The following is a 17,594-nucleotide window of genomic DNA, read 5'->3' as shown; positions in this document are numbered from 1 at the left end:
GAAGCTGAAGTTGAATGGTTCTATGAAGACCTACAAGACCTTCTAGAACTAACACCCCAAAAAGATGTCCTTTTCATCATAGGGGACTGGAATCCAAAAGTAAGAAGTCAAGAGATACCTGGAGTAACAGGCAAATTTGGCCTTGGAGTATGGAATGGAGCAGGGCAAAGGCTAATAGCGTTTTGCCAAGAGAACGCACTGGTCATAGCAAACACCCTCGTCCAACAACAGAAGAGAAGACTCTACACATGGACATCACCAGATGGTCAACACCGAAATCAGACTGATTATATTCTTTGCAGCCAAAGACGGAGAAGCTGTATACAGTTAGCAAAAACAATACCAGGAGCTGACTGTGGCTCAGATCATGAACTCCTTATTGCCAAATTCAGACTTAAATTGAAGAAAGTAGGGCAAACCACTAGACCATTCAGATATGACCTCAATCAAATCCCTTATGATTATACAGAGGAAGTAAGAAATAGATTTAAGGGACTAGATCTGATAGATAGAGTGCCTGATGAACTATGGACAGAGGTTCGTGACATTGTACAGGAGACAGGGATCAAGACCATCCCCAAGAAAAAGAAATGCAAAAAGGCAAAATGGCTGTCTGAGAAGGCCTTACAAATAGCTGAGAAAAGAAGTGAAAGGCACAGGAGAAAAGGAAAGATATACCCATTTGAATGCAGAGTTCCAAAGAATAGCAAGGAGAGATAAGAAAACCTTCCCCAGTGATTAATGCAAAGAAACAGAGGAAAACAACTGAATGGGAAATACTAGAGATCTCTTCAAGAAAATTAGAGATACCAAGGGAACATTTCATGCAAAGATGGGCTCAATAAAAGACACAAATGGTATGGACCTAACAGAAGCAGAAGATACTAAGAAGAGGTGGCAAGAATACACAGAAGAACTATACAGAAAAGATCTTCATGACCAGATAACCACGATGGTGTGATCACTCACCTAGAGCCAGACATCCTGGAATGTGAAGTCAAGTGGGCCTTAGAAAGCATCACTACGAACAAAGCTAGTGGAGGAGATGGAATTCCCCTTGAGCTACTTCAAATCCTAAAAGATGATGCTGTTAAAGTGCTACACTCAATATGCCAGCAAATTTGGAAAACTCAGGAGTGGCCACAGGACTGGAAAAGATCAGTTTTCATTCCAATCCCAAAGAAAGGCAATGCCAAAGAATGTTCAAACTACTGCACAATTGCACTCATCTCACACGATAGCAAAGTAATGCTCAAAATTCTCTAAGCCAGGCTTCAACAGTATGTGAACCATGAACTTCCAGATGTTCAAGCTGGATTTAGAAGAGGCAGAGGCACCAGAGATCAAATTGCCAACATCCACTGGATCATCGAAAAAGCAAGAGAGTTCCAAAAAAACATCTACTTCTGCTTTATTGATTATGCTAAAGCCTTTGACTCTGTATATCACAACAAATGGTGGAAAACTCTTCAAGAGAAGGGAATACCAGACCACTGATCTGCCTCCTGAGAAATCTGTATGCAGGTCAAGAAGCAAAAGTTAGAACTGGACATGGAACAACTAATGGTTCTAAATTGGGAAAGGAGTACATCAAGGCTGTATATTGTCACCCTGCTTATTTAACTTATATGCCGGGCTTGATGAAGCATAAGCTGGAATCAAGATTGCTGGGAGAAATATCAATAATCTCAGATATGCAGATAACACCACCCTTATGGTTGAAAGTGAAGAGGAACTGAAGAGCCTCTTGATGAAAATGAAAGAGGAGAGTGGGAAAAGCTGCCTTAAAACTCAACATTCAAAAAATGAAGATCTTGGCATCTGGTTCCATCATTTTATGGCAAATAGATGGGGAAAGAATGGAAACAGTGACAGACTTTATTTTTTTGGGTTCCAAAATCACTGCAGATGGTGACTGTAGCCATGAAATTAAAAGACACTTGCTCCTTGGAAGAAAAGCTATGACCAATGCAGACAACATATTAAAAAGCAGAGACATTACTTTGCCAACAAAGGTCCATCTAGACAAAGCTATGGTTTTTATAGTAGCCATGTATGGATGTGAGAGTTGAACTATAAGGAAAGTTGGGCTCCGAAGAATTGATGCTTTTGAACTTTCATGTTGGAGAAGACTCTTGAGATTCACTTGGACAGCAAGGAGATCCAACCAGTCAATCCTAAAGGAAATCAGTCCTGAATATTCATTGGAAGGACTGATGCTAAAGCTGAAACTCCAATACTTTGGCCACCTGATGCAAAGAACTGACTCATTTGAAAAGCCTGTGATGCTGGGAACGATTGAAGGTGGGAGGAGAAGGGGACGATAGAGGATGAGATGGTTGGATGGCATCACCAACTCGATGGACATGAGTTTGAGCAAGCTCCAGGAGTTGGTGATGGACAGGGAAGCCTGGCATGCTGCAGTCCATGGGGTTGCAAAGAGTTGGACATGACTGAGCATCTGAACTGAACTGAAGGGGCCAGAACCAGCTTTCCCGAGGAAGGTGAGACTGGACTTGAAGAATCAGTGTGGATGGGGAGGATTCAGGAGGCAAGGAAGTAGGAAGGGCAGCCCTCCTGAATGAGTCGGTGGTGTGCGTGTGTGGCAGGGTCTTCCCTGGTGGCTCAGTTGGTAAAGAATCTGCCTGGAGTGCAGAAGACCCAGTTTGATCCTTGGGTGGGGAAAATCCCCTGGAGGAGGAAATGGCAATCCACTCCAGTATTCTTGCCTGGAAAATCCCATGGACAGAAGAGCCTGGAGGGTTCCTCTGTGTGTGTGTGTGTGTGTGTGTGTGTAGACAGGAGCAAGAACACCAAACACGACTTTGCCATCTTTAGGTCTATATGACATCACTCTGGTGAGACCACATGGTGTCTGCAGAGAATGCGGAGGGAGAGAGTAGTGGACCCAACAGTGGCTCAGTGGGCCTTCATGTATCAGCCGGTCTGCTTAGCATCCATTACCCTATATTAAGTTAGAAGTGAAAACAGCATGCTTGCTGTGCAATTACAGCTGTAAACCCGTTCCCTTGCTATGGGACTGGGGGTGGGATACCGCGGATCCTTCTAAACGGAAAGTGTGGTACCAGCACTGAATAGAGGGTAATTGTGACCAGCTTGTGGAGGCTGTAAGTACCTGGGGAGACAGTCTAGACTCAGTCATTGAGGAAACAGAGAGCCACCCAAGTATTTTGAGTCAGAGAGTGAAGGGATTGGAGCTTTTCATTGGGTTGGCCCAAAAGTTCGTTTGAGTTTTTCCATAAGATGTCACAGAAAAACACAAATGAATCTTTTGGCCAACCCAGTATTATTTCACAGAGTCCTTTCAAAAAGTTTGACTGTTTATCCCTAGATGTTAGGAATCAGGGAAGACAGAGAGGGGGCAACTAGGAGGACGATGGAGACAGTCTATTCCCTCTGGGTCCCTTGTGCTGACAGCTCACTGTGCGGGACCGGGGAGAAGCCAGGGAGGGGAGGAGGGGTGGCTATGAAGATGCTTCCAGGTTCCTGGGGAGACTGCATCTTTGTGTCTGTGGGCCTGAGTGTGTGCTTCCAGGGGTAAGGATGAAATATATGAGCAGCTCTGGCCTGGGGGAGGCTTGGGTATGAGAGTCCCTGCTTGAGTTTCTATTAAATAAGTGGATACTGACAAGGTAGTTTTGATGAAAGAGTGAAATGATACATGGTGGATCAACTGAAAACTTAAAGTGCTTGAATTTCCAGAAAATAATTTCCTGGGTTATTACTGCTAATACCTACCAGAGTTGTGACCTTCTTCTCTCGGATGTAACTCTCAATGGCATCATTGTTTGGAGCAAACACTGTGTAAGCATCAGCAGCCTCAATTGCAGTTGCCAGGTTATATTGCTGTGATGGAAAGAGACAGGAGCACGTGAGGGACTTCTGTTCCCAGGTAACCTGAGCAGAGGGTCTGCAGAGGATGTGGTACTTGCAATGATGTAGCCCCGGAAGATGGAATAGTCAGGCATCTGGTCCAGCCGGGTGAGCAGGTTTGGTAAGGAGCCAGTTAGACCTCTCTGGGGAACCAGAACCTGGGAAAGGAAGTCCCAAAATTCTGTTAGCTTGTGTTGGTAGGGCTTCCTGTTCTCCAATATACTGGTTCATGTCACAATAGTATGTAATTATATTGTTGTTGTTTAGTTGTTAAGTCGTGTCTGTTCTTGTGACACCAAGGACTATAACCCACCAGGCTCCTCTGTCCATGGGATTTCCCTGGCAAGAATACTGAAGTGAGTTGCCATTTCCTCCTTCAGAGGACCTCCTGACCCAGGGATTAAATTTGCATGTCCTGCATTGGCAGGTGGATTCTTTACCACTGAGCCACCAGGGAACCCCATGTGATCCTGAGGCCACTTCAAGTTGAAACAAGGCATTCTCTGATAGTTTACAAGACTAAACACAGGTGTATAGCTTGGGGTGTGAAGTGGGTTGGATTTCAGCCCCATTCCACCCTTAGACCAGGCCCCTCTAGGCAGGGAACAGCCTGCATAGCTGTTTGTGGTGGCCCTGACAAGAGGGACCACAGTATCCAATGGATAGATAGAAAAGGGGCTCCTCAAGGAGCCAGTGCAACCCAGAGCCTAAGCAGCAAACTTGAATCAGTTGACACACATCCATGAATCTTTGGGTTCACACAAACTTCTTCCTCAACCCAATTGCTTAGACATAGGAGCCTCATGTGTCCCATTTGGCAAGTGAGGAGAATGGTACATACTTTGTTAGGGTTGTTGTAAAAATCATATGTGATGCATGATACTTGGCATGATGCCTGGCATCTAATGGGTTGTCAATCATTTCAATTTTACTGCATTCCAGGTGAGGTGGTAATGCTGATGCAGGACAGAGAAAAGATGCAGTTCCACCCCTCCAGGACGTGCCATCATACAAGAATGATGCTTGTGACCTAGTTCATAAAGAACCATCAAACAAGGGGGTGTAGTTATGTCAAATGAGTTCCATACCAGAAATCCCACAGGATTTCAGAGGAAGGAAAAGGGAATAAAACTGAGATTTATTGTGGCCTCACTAGGTAGCAGACATTGAGAGAGACGGTGTTGCTCAGTCCTCAAAGGGACGAAAAATGAAGCTCAGAGAGGTTAGGTAACTTGCCCAAGGTTATAGAGTTAGCTGAATGCCTGAACCCAGATCCTGTATGATTCTAGGACTTATGTGCTTGCCACTTTGTTAACCTTGGTGATATGGTTGTAGAGATCAGGGTAGGCTTTCATGGAGGAGGTGGGACTTTGAATTGGTCCCATGATAATAATGCTCAGTATAGGAGATGGGTTGGGGTGCTATTTTACTAATGGGTTGTGTTCATCAGAAATAAAAATATAAATGATAAGAAGAGGTAATTTCATGATGCTTTTTTTAAAAAAAAAGTGTGTGTTTTTAGTACTTTGAAAAGCCAGGATTGGAGAAAAAAACACTCTTGGTAATGTTGCTTTCTGATAAATGAAGCCATAAACTCAGCATGGTTCTCTGCAAGTGACCTACCACTTGCTCATAAAATGTATTTCTTTATGCCTCTTGTTAATACAAGAGACTTGCAAGGTCTTTGCAAAGTATTGCACTCAGAAGTCTTATAAGAAGCCTCTCTTTTCTGAATAGAAACTGTTAACATATTCTGTAACTTGAAATAAAAAAAGGGAGTATATAAGTGTCAGATGAGAGTAATTTTAGTTAAAATGCAATTAGTTAATTGTCTTTTCTAATCTTCTACTTTTCAAAATTTTCCAATATACCCTAAATTCTAACTTTAAATTTAAATGAAGTTCTTAACATAGTAACTGAAAATTATAGGATAGCTTAAAAACTCATTTTCCATTTAATTTTTTTTCTATTTCATACCTTTGAATACTGTTGAATTGCATCTGAAGAGAAAATAAAAATTCCACAATATCTTTTCTACCATTTTCCATTTTTTTTTCTTGGGCATAATAATGCAGAGAGGAGAGGACCAGTGACACATACGTAGTTGCCTTTCTTCCAGTTCTTGATTATGTCCCATCTGGGTGTAATACTAAGAGTCTAATACTAAGGTTCTTGGGTGCCTTGTAAGATGGTGTCAAAATAAGAGATATACACGACTGCACTTTATATGAACGCACTGCAGGATACAGGCATAAGTGAAGAATAACTGAGTCTTACTGAATGAGTAGAGCCTCTAAATGGTTTTAAAATAAAAATAATGAAGCAGGTTACTTTTATAATAAGGCTAAGGACTCCCCCCACCCCACCAAAGATACTGTATAGGAGGATAAATAACAAAAGGAGGAGATGCCACATGTGTAGGAGGAAGCAATGTTGTACCTTGTTGATGATGTGTATCACTCCATTTGTGGCTGCATTGTCACCGTCAATGACGGATGCTCCTTCGATTGTGAGATTCTGAAAATGCACAGAGAAGGTAAGTCCCTATAGAGTACACCTGGGGACTGAATGATTTCTAGGTTTTCCACATTTTGAGCAGTAGTGACCTTCTCACTTTTGGACCCTGACATACAATTAGAAATATTTTAAAATTGTGAGCCATTTGCTATCTCTCTCACACACACAACTGAAATGAAATAATAATTTCCTCTGCCAGGTGGGAGGCATCGGATTGATTCTACTCCATTCTATTTCATTAAAAAAGTGCTGACTGAGGCTCACTAAACAGACCCTGCAGCTGGAAAAGCACTGTAGATAGCATGGTGGGTTGAACTGTTTCCCCAAAATTCATATGTTGGAGTCCTAACCCCCAGTGCCTCAGAATGTGACCTGATTTGGAGACAAGGTCTTTATGCCAGCTAACTGAGTTAACATGAGGTTGCTGTTGCTCAGTCACTTAGTCATGTCTGACTCTTTGCGACCCCACAGACTGTAGCATGCCAGGCTCCCCTGTCCCTCACTATCTCCCGGAGTTTGCTCAAATTCATATCCATTGAGGTCATTAGGGTGGACCCTAATCCAATGTGACCAGTGTCCTTATAAGAAGAGGAAATTTGGACACAGGAGCCATGTAGGCAGAACACCATGTGAACATGAGGACTGCTATCTACAAGCCAAGGAGAGAGCCTGACCTCCCAGGCCTTAGAACCAACCCTGTCCACAGCTTGACCTTGGACTTCCAGCCTGCAGAACTGTGAGACAAAAATTTCTGTTGTCTAAGCCACCTAGTCTGTGGTTCTTGGTTACAGCAGCCTTAACAAAATAATGCAGACAGTTACTGACTTTACATGATAATGAAATACATGGGGAATGGAGGGAAGCAAACCTAAATGCACACTCACGCAGCCACCAACCAAGTATGACACAACTGGCCTCTGCTCTCTCGGGTTCCTCTCCTCTTCTCCCACCACTGCACTTTGATTGAAATTCTTCCTGGAAACCCTGGATCCTGAGGGGACTGTCTCATCCTAGGCACGTCAGCAGAGGTCCTGAAGCAAATAATACTGGCCACCCTGAACCTCTCTTTTGGTTACAGGGGGACATTTATATCAGACATAAGAAAGAACTCATTATGATTGTGTCTTTGATAGTTACCTCCTCTAATTCACAGGTCTTAATTGATTTACTTCTGAAGCTACAACCCTGGGATGAACCTTCCCAAGGTGGGTGTTCAGTTAATGCTTGCTCAGAAAGTCAATGATTTAAAACACTAGTGGAAAACCACCCATTGACTGTTATATGCAAATAAGGTTCTAGAATTATTGTAATAAAATGTAGAGAGACCATGCAGCCATCTGTAACTCTTTTCTGCTTTCTGAAAGGACTATTCTGATGGAGCACATATGCTTATGTAATACCTAAACAGATAGAACCTTTTCACAGCACCATTGCTGATGTGTAGGAAGGCAGAAATGCTTTAGAGCTGCAATTCTAGAGCATTCTGACCGTGGCCCACAATCCATTGATGGGGTAGTTCGCACTTCCCAGTAGACCCTCTATCCTCATTTTGTGCAGTTCATAGAAAGAGCTTTAAATCACTGCTGCATTCAGCAGGGCAGCTAGACCTCCTTACAGAAAACCAAATCCAAATCCTTGAAATGCTGTAGAAAATGCCAGAAGGTGAGCATCCATAGGGCTCCCCTCTTCCTGTGTTCTATCCTGTCTCCAGCACTCTGATCAGTTCCTGACATATAGTAGGTGTTCAGTAAACATCTGCAGACTGACTGACTGACCCTAACTTAGTATAATATTGTAGTGATCTCTAATGAGTCAATAAGTAGGTTACCAATAACAAGTTCTTCTGTTCTGTTCCGTCGCTCAGTTGTGTCCGACTCTATGCAACCCCATGGACTGTAGCCTACCAGGCTTCTCCATCCATGGGATTCTCCAGGCAAGAATACTGGAGTGGGTTACCGTTTCCTTCTCCAGGGGATCTTCCCGACCCAGGGATCGAACCGGGTCTCCCGCATTGGAGGCAGACGCTTTAACCTCTGAGCCACCAGGGAAGCCCAACAGTTCTTAGCCACATATAAATATCCAAGTTGTGAAACTCCACTGTCTTCACCCAGAAGAAATGAAATATTTGCCTTTCTGGATCAGTCTGTGGTCTAATAGAAGAGCCTGTGGCCAACCAATGGGCAGAGAGCCTCATTTTATAGGAGCCCTGCTAGACAGTAACTCTGTGAGTGTGTGTATCAATATATGGTGATAGTTGTTGAAGCTGGGTGATGCCTGCCATGGAGGTTTATTCTCCATCTATTTTTACTCATGTTCAGAAATTTCCATAGCATAAAAACTTCAAAGTACGATATGAACATATGTCACAAGTTTCCATTGAACAGACCCAATACGGTGCTCTCTTACCCCATCTGCCTTCACCAGGTGGAGGAAGTTGCCCTGCAAAGATGTTGCCAGCGTGTCATAAGGTGACAGGGCCTGCAGATCAGCCACTCCGTATGTGCCCAGTAGCGTATGGTACCTATAACAATCGTCCATAAGGGCTGTAATGAGGTATTGACGCTTGAGACAGTGGTGTTGGGAGTAGTTAAGAGGGTAGGTTCTGGAGCCAGACTACCAGGTTCAAAATCTCCCCTTGAAACTATTGGCCATGGCCTCTGGGGTCAGTTATTTAATCAGTCTATGCCTTGGTTTCCATATCTGTAAAATGGGAATAATTATAATGTCTATTTCACAGAGAGGATTAACTAGGTTGTATGTAAAAGCAGTCAGCACAGAGTTGGCTGTCAGTCATATTGCCCACTTCCATCCTGGGGGAAGAAGCGGGGTTGGGGGCGGTCCTAGAACATGTTCAGCTGCGTGGATCTGAAGGCCCATGGGGCCCACCTCCACTGCACTTCATTCACATTGATGCTAGTAAGTAAGACACCGTGAAGAACAAAATACATACTACCTACTTTATGAGGATGGGAATGTTGCTCTTGGTCAACCAAAAGGCTTTCTCTTCTTGGTCCATGTCCTCAATGGCTTGTCGGGAGGGCACGAGGACAGTGAGGTTTGAGGTGGTTGACAGCAGGTGTTGTAGGGAAGCATTCTGAATCCCAGAAGGAAAAGAAAGAGGCCTGACTCATGTCAGAGGACAAACGGGGCTGATTTAATCCTTGGCAGAAATCCAATATCCCATGTGATATTATTTCAGAGATGCTGGGGAGGTCCTAGGGGATTCCTTTCCCCAATCCATCCCACCTACTGACTGATGCCTCCACATTCCTTCTGAGACTCCTTCCTTTTATTTAAATGTGTGAGCCTTGACAAAAGATATATCTTCCTAATCAGGCCACACTTCAAATCATTCTCAGTCATTCACCCTTTAGTCTAAATGAAGAGGCAGAGAACAGTCTTGACAGGATCATGTGTGTATGTGTGTGTGCGCACGTGTGTGCAGAGACCCTGAGAATCCTGGATGCCTTTGGAATGAGGATGGTAGGAAGACTCCAGAAACAGTTTCAGCAAGAGAGAGAGACTGAAGGCCTGAATCAAACTTTATCTATTTGCCTAGAGGTATTAAAAGTTCTGGGTAGAAGCTGTGATGGGCTTATGTTTAACAACTGGCTCTCCAGAAAAAACAAACAAACAAAAGCCCTGGTCTGCGGTGCGTGCTGACTTCTGTGGTGTAACTTCTCCCATCATGGCTGATTTCCAGCCGCCATCATGACAGCATTGAAAGAGGGGCTGGGAAAGCTGTGCTCTCGCGAGCTGGGATGAGCGGGATACCACACACCACGGGCAAACTCATGCGTGTGGGGTGGGTCCTATGGAAATCAGCACCTGCTGTAGGGCCCCCCTCTCCCATGTGATGGGAGTCAGAGAGACCCCACGTGGAAGCAACAGGAAGCTGTACTGGAGGGGTTGCTGACCACACGCTTCGTGTCTTGGCACCTGTCTTCTTAAATGGGACTAAACACTTGTCACAATGGCTGCTGAACCTGCCACCTTGGGCCACTTGGGCAAAGATGACAGAGATTCAGACAACTGGGGATGCTGGAGATCAGATTCTTGGTTTTAGAACTTTCCAAGGGAGAGGGGACAGTTCCCCAGGACATGTTGGGCTGAGGGCAAAACCCACATGAAGTGTGCTAGCATTGCAGCTATAAATGCCAAATCTAACTTGGTGAATTACTAATGATGAATTGTATTGAGTTTGTAAAAAGACGTTTTTTTCAATGAAGAATGAAGCCATAGTATATATTTAGGTTGGTTGAAAAGTCGATCACCCCAGCTTATCCTAGACTAGAAGTACTGAGCGCTGGTTGCATGCTGGAACCACCTGTGAGGTTCCTGATATACATTGATGTCCAAGTCAAACCTCTTCCCAATCAGATCAGAGCATCTGGGGGTGGGAGCCTAAGCATGGCTATTGAAAGATGTGTGTTCCACATGGTTCTAAAGTGGAGTCAGGGCTGAGAACCACTGCTCTAGACAACTGCCTTCCCTCCCCCACCAGCTGCATTTTCAGTCTTCTATTACATGTGGTCTGTATCTCTAAAATTATATATTTCCAATCCTATTTTCAACAAAGGTACTCACATTTATCCACTGGTTAAATACAGCTGCAGCGGAGAGAAAGGACAATTCCTTATTCATTTCATGCAAGAGAGGGAGGAGAGAGAAGAGAGAACAAGGAGGATGATCAGTGAGAGGCATGTCAGGGCAGCTCTGGGCATCGTCCTTGCCAGCCTTGCCCATGTCGACATGAATGATGCCCAGGCTGGATGAACCCCCATGTTGCCAGAGCCATGCAGTTTCTTTCATGCTTACTGGCTCAAATTATCTTCTATATTCAAGGTAAAGGAGTATTTCCAGAAAATTCAAATGAAACAACCACCTCAAGTTTGTCCAAATCTGTATTTTGGTTGTAAGGATATGGCCACTCAGCCCCTCAGAAGGGTCACAGAGCTTAGCAAACTGCCTGCTTTCAGAGCCAGCATTGAGCCAGCACTGAGCAGGGCCTGGGTTTTCTTTCTGGCTTGGCCATTTCGCTATTCCTTAGGTCAGGGATCCCTAACCTCTGGGATCTAATGCCTGATTCTCTGAGGTGGAGCTGATGTAATAATAATAGAAATAAAGTGCACAATAAATGTAACATGCCTGAATCATTCTGAAACCATCCCTCTGTCCCCAGTTTGTGGAAAACCTGTCTTCCACGAAACTGGTCCCTGGAGCCAAAAAGGTTGGGGGCTGCTGCCTTAGGCAAGTTACGTCATCTCTCTGGGCCTCAATGTTCCCAGCTGTAAAATAGGGATGATAAAAGTTCTGACTGTTAGGGTTGATGTGGCAGTTGGAAAGGTTAATGTTTTTAAAGTGCTTAGAATAGAGGCTGGCTTGTAGGACACAGTAAGTTCTGGCACTATTATTTTTAACTTATCCACCATGGGGTTTGTTAATGAACATATATACTGAACCATCACAATTGGCACCAGGTTGGAGTGAGGGAGGCTGTAAGAGAAAAGCTGGCTCCAGACCTTATGCAACTTATAGCTGTTTTGGGGACTTTAAGATTTGAAAAGATAACCCAGAATGCTAGTAGGTTAGTGACATTTGAAGGTGTGATAGAGTGAGGAAAGCTCTGGATTTTGAGTTTAAAAAGGCTGGGTTCAGTTCCCGGGTCTGCCATTTATCAACTGAATGATCTTGGGCAAGTCACTTAACCTCTCTGAGAATGCAAGAGCATCACCTGAATAATGATTATAATGACACCTTGCTCCTGGGATTATGAACATTATATGCATTAATATATGTGAAAACAATTTAAAAACTATTGGACACCACGAAAATGGCAATAACAATTACTATGTGCAAATTTACCAAAAGACAATATATCTCAGAGCTGTCTTAACTACTTTTGAAAGTAGTTGATGTTATCAAGTTGGTAAACCCTGGTTAAAAAGTAAACCAGTTTAGTAAGTGATACAAGAATGGAGATGCTCAAGTAATCCCTTCAGGGAGAGGAGGGTGTGAGCTGGACAGCTCAGGTAAAATGGCTGGAAGGAAACTGAGCTGAGGCTCTGTGAGGTCCTCGGAATGCCAGGTGGAGGACCTGGACTTGATCTTGTTTTCCCTGGGAGGAGAGGAGCATTGCGAGAGTGGGATTTTAGGGTTCTAAAATTTTAGGAACTGTGGCCATGGACAGTGTAGAGAAAATGCTGGGTTCAAGCTCCATGGTGTGGGTGTCGGGAGATGAGCCTAACGGGATGAAGAGGAGAAACAGGTGCAGTGAAGTGTGGGAAGGACCCTGATAGGCAGGGTGGCCATGGTCAGACGCTGCAGCCATCAAAGAGCATGTTAGGGCAGGCGCAGCCCTGGCACTGTGAGACCAGTGGTTCCCGTTCAGAGGAGGCGCAGGAACCAAACTCCAGTGAGCCGAGCAAAAAGTGAGTGAGGAGAAAATTCACCAACTTACTTTCTCATTTCAAAAGATCTTTATGAACATGAAGTAGGAAATATGACAAAGACCTGCCCTCCAGAGGTGATAGTCCAGTGGGGTGTGTCCTATATTGACAGATTGTGCTGATGGTTAAGTGCTGGGCTCTGCACATAAACAGCCGAGTGAGCTTAGGAAAGTTTGTTAGGCTCTCAGTTTCCTCATCAATAAAATGGGCATAATAACAGCCTAAGCCTAGAGGGCTGTGATGAGGTTTCAATGAAGTGCTGCTGCTAAGTCACTTCAGTCGTGTTCGACTCTGTGCGACCCCATGGATGGCAGCCTACCAGGCTCCTCTGGCCATGGGATTTCCCAGGCAAGAGTACTGGAGTGGGTTGCCATTGCCTTCTCCAGAAGTGCAGCTGCAAGTTAAGGATTTAGTAAGATGCCTGGTACACAGAAGGTGCATACAGGTGCACACAGGGGTAAGCACAGCGTGCTCTGGATACCTATAGAAGGCCTACAACCTGGACAGGATTGCCCAGGAACTCAGCAGGTGCCAGTTATTTGCTTGTTTAGGAAGTCTGGGACTGGAAAGAGGCCGAATGGCAAGAAAGAGAAGTCAAGACTGCTTTGGCACACAGAAGGTGCCCAATAAAAGTTCCCTCCCTTCAATGTGTAGAAAATTTGTGACCCATAGAGCACATGTGTCATTTCTGAGAAGCTGATTTTTTCAGATAGAATCTCCTGGAGCACATGATTGGCAGAGCACTTTAAAGGCATCCTAGCCAAGAGTGTTTGTCTTTTCCTTTTAAACTGGAAGATTTCTGTCTTTATGATTCTGTCCTGAAGTTGCTCTCAGAGGACTTACCACTGCAGCATTTCCATAGCACAGAAGGCCGTCTCCTTCATAGCCCTCTTGGCAAACACAACTCCAGATGCCGGAGGAAGTAAGCTGACAGGTTGCCTGATACAAAGAAGATGAAAGAAATGATCTTCTTTCCTAAGTAAAGCATTAGATCTGAGATGTACCTGTGACTACTTGTGCTCTGTCTACAGTGAAATTCAGGGCTGAAAGATTGCTGGAGGTAACCCACAGGCCCTCAGCCCTTCCTGCAGGTTTGGTGTAGCTCTAATGGAATCAGTTAGATTCTTTTCATCCCTGTCAAGATTTAGTGAGTAGAAATCAGGACACACGGTTAACGTGAATTTCAGATAAACAAAGAGGCTTTTGTATACATATGTCCCATATACTATTTGGGGGCATGCTTGAGTTGGAAAAGAATTCACTGTGTATCTGAAATTCAGATTTAACTAGGTGTCCTGCACTTTATCTGGCAACCCTATGCTCGTTCTTCCACACCTTGGAATGAAGTGGAAGTTCCAATAACCTCTCATGTTTGGAATATCAGGGCTTAGTCAGCCTTAAATTAAGACTGTTGGAGTTTCTTCAGCTTTGTGAAGTGCTCTTATGACTCTTGGGTAACAGATACTTTAGGGACATCTCCTCCCATTTTTTTCTTCTTTGAAAATCTCCCACCTCCCCACATATACTAGGGCTGGGTCTGGTAGTCCTGCTCATGTCATACTACTCCCTGGCAAGCACTGACTGGCTCATATGTGGACACCTGGACCCAGCTGGGCTGGAACCTTTCTGGTCCATACCGTGGTCAGATCCTTTCTCCTATGAGTAAGAATTAGGACATGGGATGCTGTTGAGTTAGTGGGCATCACTGGTAGATGTCCCTCTAAGAACGGGGAGTCAGATATTCCAAGATGCAAAAAACTGCACTTAAATTTGAGAGAATGAGACAGAGAAAGTAAAAGCACAGGGAATAGCAAAATGAAAAACTGTATGGTCTCAGGATTGACGGAAAAAGCTGCCTTGATCCTGATTCTAAGCCCTTGGGAAGTTTTGTAATTCCTGCCTATGGAGCTACCCTGGGGGCATATGTCCAACAAATTCCTTTTTTGCTTAAGTTGATTTTTTGTGGATTCTGTTATTTGCAACCAAAAGCATTGTGACTAAGTGCTTTCATCGGTTCTGATGCTCGGTGCTTAGTGATCTTCTCTTATTTCTTTTCTTTGTTTGTTTTTTTTGAAATTATTTTTATTGGAGGCAAATTACTTTACATTAATATATTGGTTGGTTTTGCCATACATTGACACGAATCCGCCCCAGGTGTACATGTGTTCCCCCTCTTGAACCCCGCTCCCACCTCCCTCGTCCCCATATCCTCCCTCCAGGTCATCCCCGTGCACCAGCCCCAAGCATCCTGTATCATGCGTCAAACCTGGACTGGTGATTCATTTCACATATGATAATATACATGCTTCAATGCCATTCTCCCAAATCATCCCACCTTCACCCTCTCCCACAGAGTCCCAAAGACTGTTCTATACTATGTCTCTTTTGCTGTCTCGTATACAGGGTTATCATTATTGTCTTTCTAAATTCCATATATATGCGTTATATACTGTATTGATGTTTTTCTTTCTGGCTTACTTCACTCTGTATAATAGGCTCCAATTTCATCTACCTCATTAGAACTGATTCAAATGCATTCTTTTTGATGGCTGAAAAATACTCCATTGTGTATATGTACCAAAGCTTTCTTATCCATTCATCTGCAGATGGACATCTAGGTTGCTTCTATGTCCTGGCTATTATAAACAGTGCTGCAATGAACATTGGAGTACATGTGTCTCTTTCAATTCTGGTTTCCTTGGTGTGTATGCCCAGGAGTGCGATCGCTGGATCATATGGCAGTTCTATTTCCAGTTTTTTGAGGAATCTCCACACTGTTCTCCATAGTGGCTTTACTAGTTTGCATGCCCACCAACAGTGTAAGAGGGTTCCCTTTTCTCCACATCCTCTCCAGCATTTATTGCGTGTAGACTTTTGGATAGCAGCCATTCTGACTGGTGTGAAATGGTATCTCATTGTGGTTTTGATTTGCATTTCTCTGATTATGAGGGATGTTGAGCATTTTTTCATGTGTTTGTTAGCCATCTTTATGTCTTCTTTGGAGAAATGTCTGTTTAGTTCTTTGGCCCATTTTTTGATTGGGTCGTTTATTTTTCTGGAATTGAGCTGAAGGAGCTGCTTGTATATTTTGGAGATTAATTCTTTGTGATGTTCTCTTAAAAACGTGACCATGATCAGCTCTAACATCTGTGCCTGCTTTTCCCTAATTTAGACACAAGGCTCAACCTACCCTTGAATGGGCATTTTTAGCAGTAATTTGGGTTAAACTCTGTTATGACATTCAAAATGGGAATCTAGTTACCCTTTCAATTATTCTGTTGATTTAGAATTGCCAGATTTAGCAAATAAAAATACCAAGAATGAATTTTAGATAAGTCATGAATAATTTTTTGTTTAGATCTATCCTATATAATATTTGGGTCATGCTTGTCCTAAAGGATTGTCATTTATTTGAAATTCAGATTTAGCTGGGAATCTTTTCTGGCAATTGTGTGTTGATTTTTCCATGCTTTGGAATGGAGAGAAATTTGCAATAATTACTCACATTCTGCTTAGGGACTCCCTTTGGGAGTAAGAGAGATTTTGTTCATTACTGGGCCCAGGTAAAAAAATAACCCAAACTTCTTTCTTTCTCAAGTAATTGTTTTAAAGTACTAATGAGAAAAATCAAGTAACTCACCAGTGGATGACATTTCCCAGTTTGTTCTAAGCATGATGTTATTGGTTCACAGTCAATCCCATTGCCTCGAAATCCTTTCTTGCACTCACACTCATTCTGTAATTCCAAGAGCAAAGTAAAAGAGATTATTGAAAACAACAGACTTTCATATCTTGCCCTCTCACAGCACAGAGAAATGAACTATGGAAACCATAGCTGTTTGGCCCTTTTAGAGAACACCAGTAACATCTTTGTTACACTTCTGACCCCAGAGCTATTGATCTCCGCATTCATGTTACATTTCCCAGTGTAAAGCTCCTTGTTACTTTCCTTTTTAAAAAACCTTTAAAAAAATTTTAAAACTTTTAATTTTGTATTGCAGTAGAGCTGATTAACAATGCTGTGATAGTTTCATGAGGATAACAAAGGGACTCAGCCACAGGGACAAACGTATCCATTCGCCCCCAAACTCCCTTCCCATCCAGGCTGCCACATAACACTGAGCAGTGCTCCCTGTGCTATACAGGAGGCTCTTGCTGGTTGTTACTTTCTTTTTGAATTCCTTACCCTAGAAGGACCAAATGGAGATTTGTTTCAGAGAGACCCTAAAGAACATTCCACTGAAAAATTGGCCCCTTCACCTAAGAGGGAGAGATGAAGTAAGTTATAAGGCATCCACTTGGTGGAAATCCATGCACAAGGCCACTGCTAGTCTATAAGGCACAGTGTGTAATTTTGAACAGTCATACCCTCTGAGCAGGCAGATCTAAGGAAGGTACCATCCCTACATGAACAACACATGGCAAATGGCTCAGCAGGTAGACAGTTTCATCATGCAAAAAAAAATGTCCCCCTTCTTCTGGGAAGGTCTGGGTCCACACCGGGGGCCACACCGCGGTGAGCAGGGTGCAGGCTGGGCTTCAGCCCCGGCTTGCCCCACAGACCGGATACTCTGTGTAGCATACAAACTACAAGGAAGTAGCGGCCCCGATCATGTAGTTATTAAATACGATAGTGATGGGTTGTATGACAAAATGGGGAAATGTCTGTGCTGAGTACAGAACAGGAACCAAACAAAAAGGTAGTGGATCGCAACAATGGAGAGGAAAATAAAA

General features: G+C 43.6%; 1 protein-coding gene across 1 annotated transcript in view; it reads right to left on the bottom strand.

Moving 5' to 3' along the window:
- Positions 1-17,594, bottom strand: part of STAB2 (stabilin 2) — a 174,679-nt gene that overhangs the window by 73,819 nt on the left and 83,266 nt on the right. The window contains exons 26-33 of the mRNA XM_055394412.2: positions 16,501-16,596; positions 13,704-13,799; positions 10,999-11,046; positions 9,369-9,505; positions 8,818-8,932; positions 6,334-6,411; positions 3,954-4,052; positions 3,760-3,867 (exon numbers count right to left, since the gene is read on the bottom strand). Of these exons, the coding sequence (XP_055250387.2) occupies positions 3,760-3,867; positions 3,954-4,052; positions 6,334-6,411; positions 8,818-8,932; positions 9,369-9,505; positions 10,999-11,046; positions 13,704-13,799; positions 16,501-16,596 (777 nt within the window). The remainder of the gene's footprint in view (positions 1-3,759; positions 3,868-3,953; positions 4,053-6,333; positions 6,412-8,817; positions 8,933-9,368; positions 9,506-10,998; positions 11,047-13,703; positions 13,800-16,500; positions 16,597-17,594) is intronic.

Source organism: Moschus berezovskii, chromosome 6, assembly GCF_049115385.1.
Source record: "Moschus berezovskii isolate FMDL1 chromosome 6, NW_MosBer_1.0, whole genome shotgun sequence".
Lineage (NCBI taxonomy): Eukaryota > Metazoa > Chordata > Mammalia > Artiodactyla > Moschidae > Moschus > Moschus berezovskii.
Note: the sequence above shows the minus strand (reverse complement) of the source record. Positions and strands in the feature narration are given on the sequence as shown.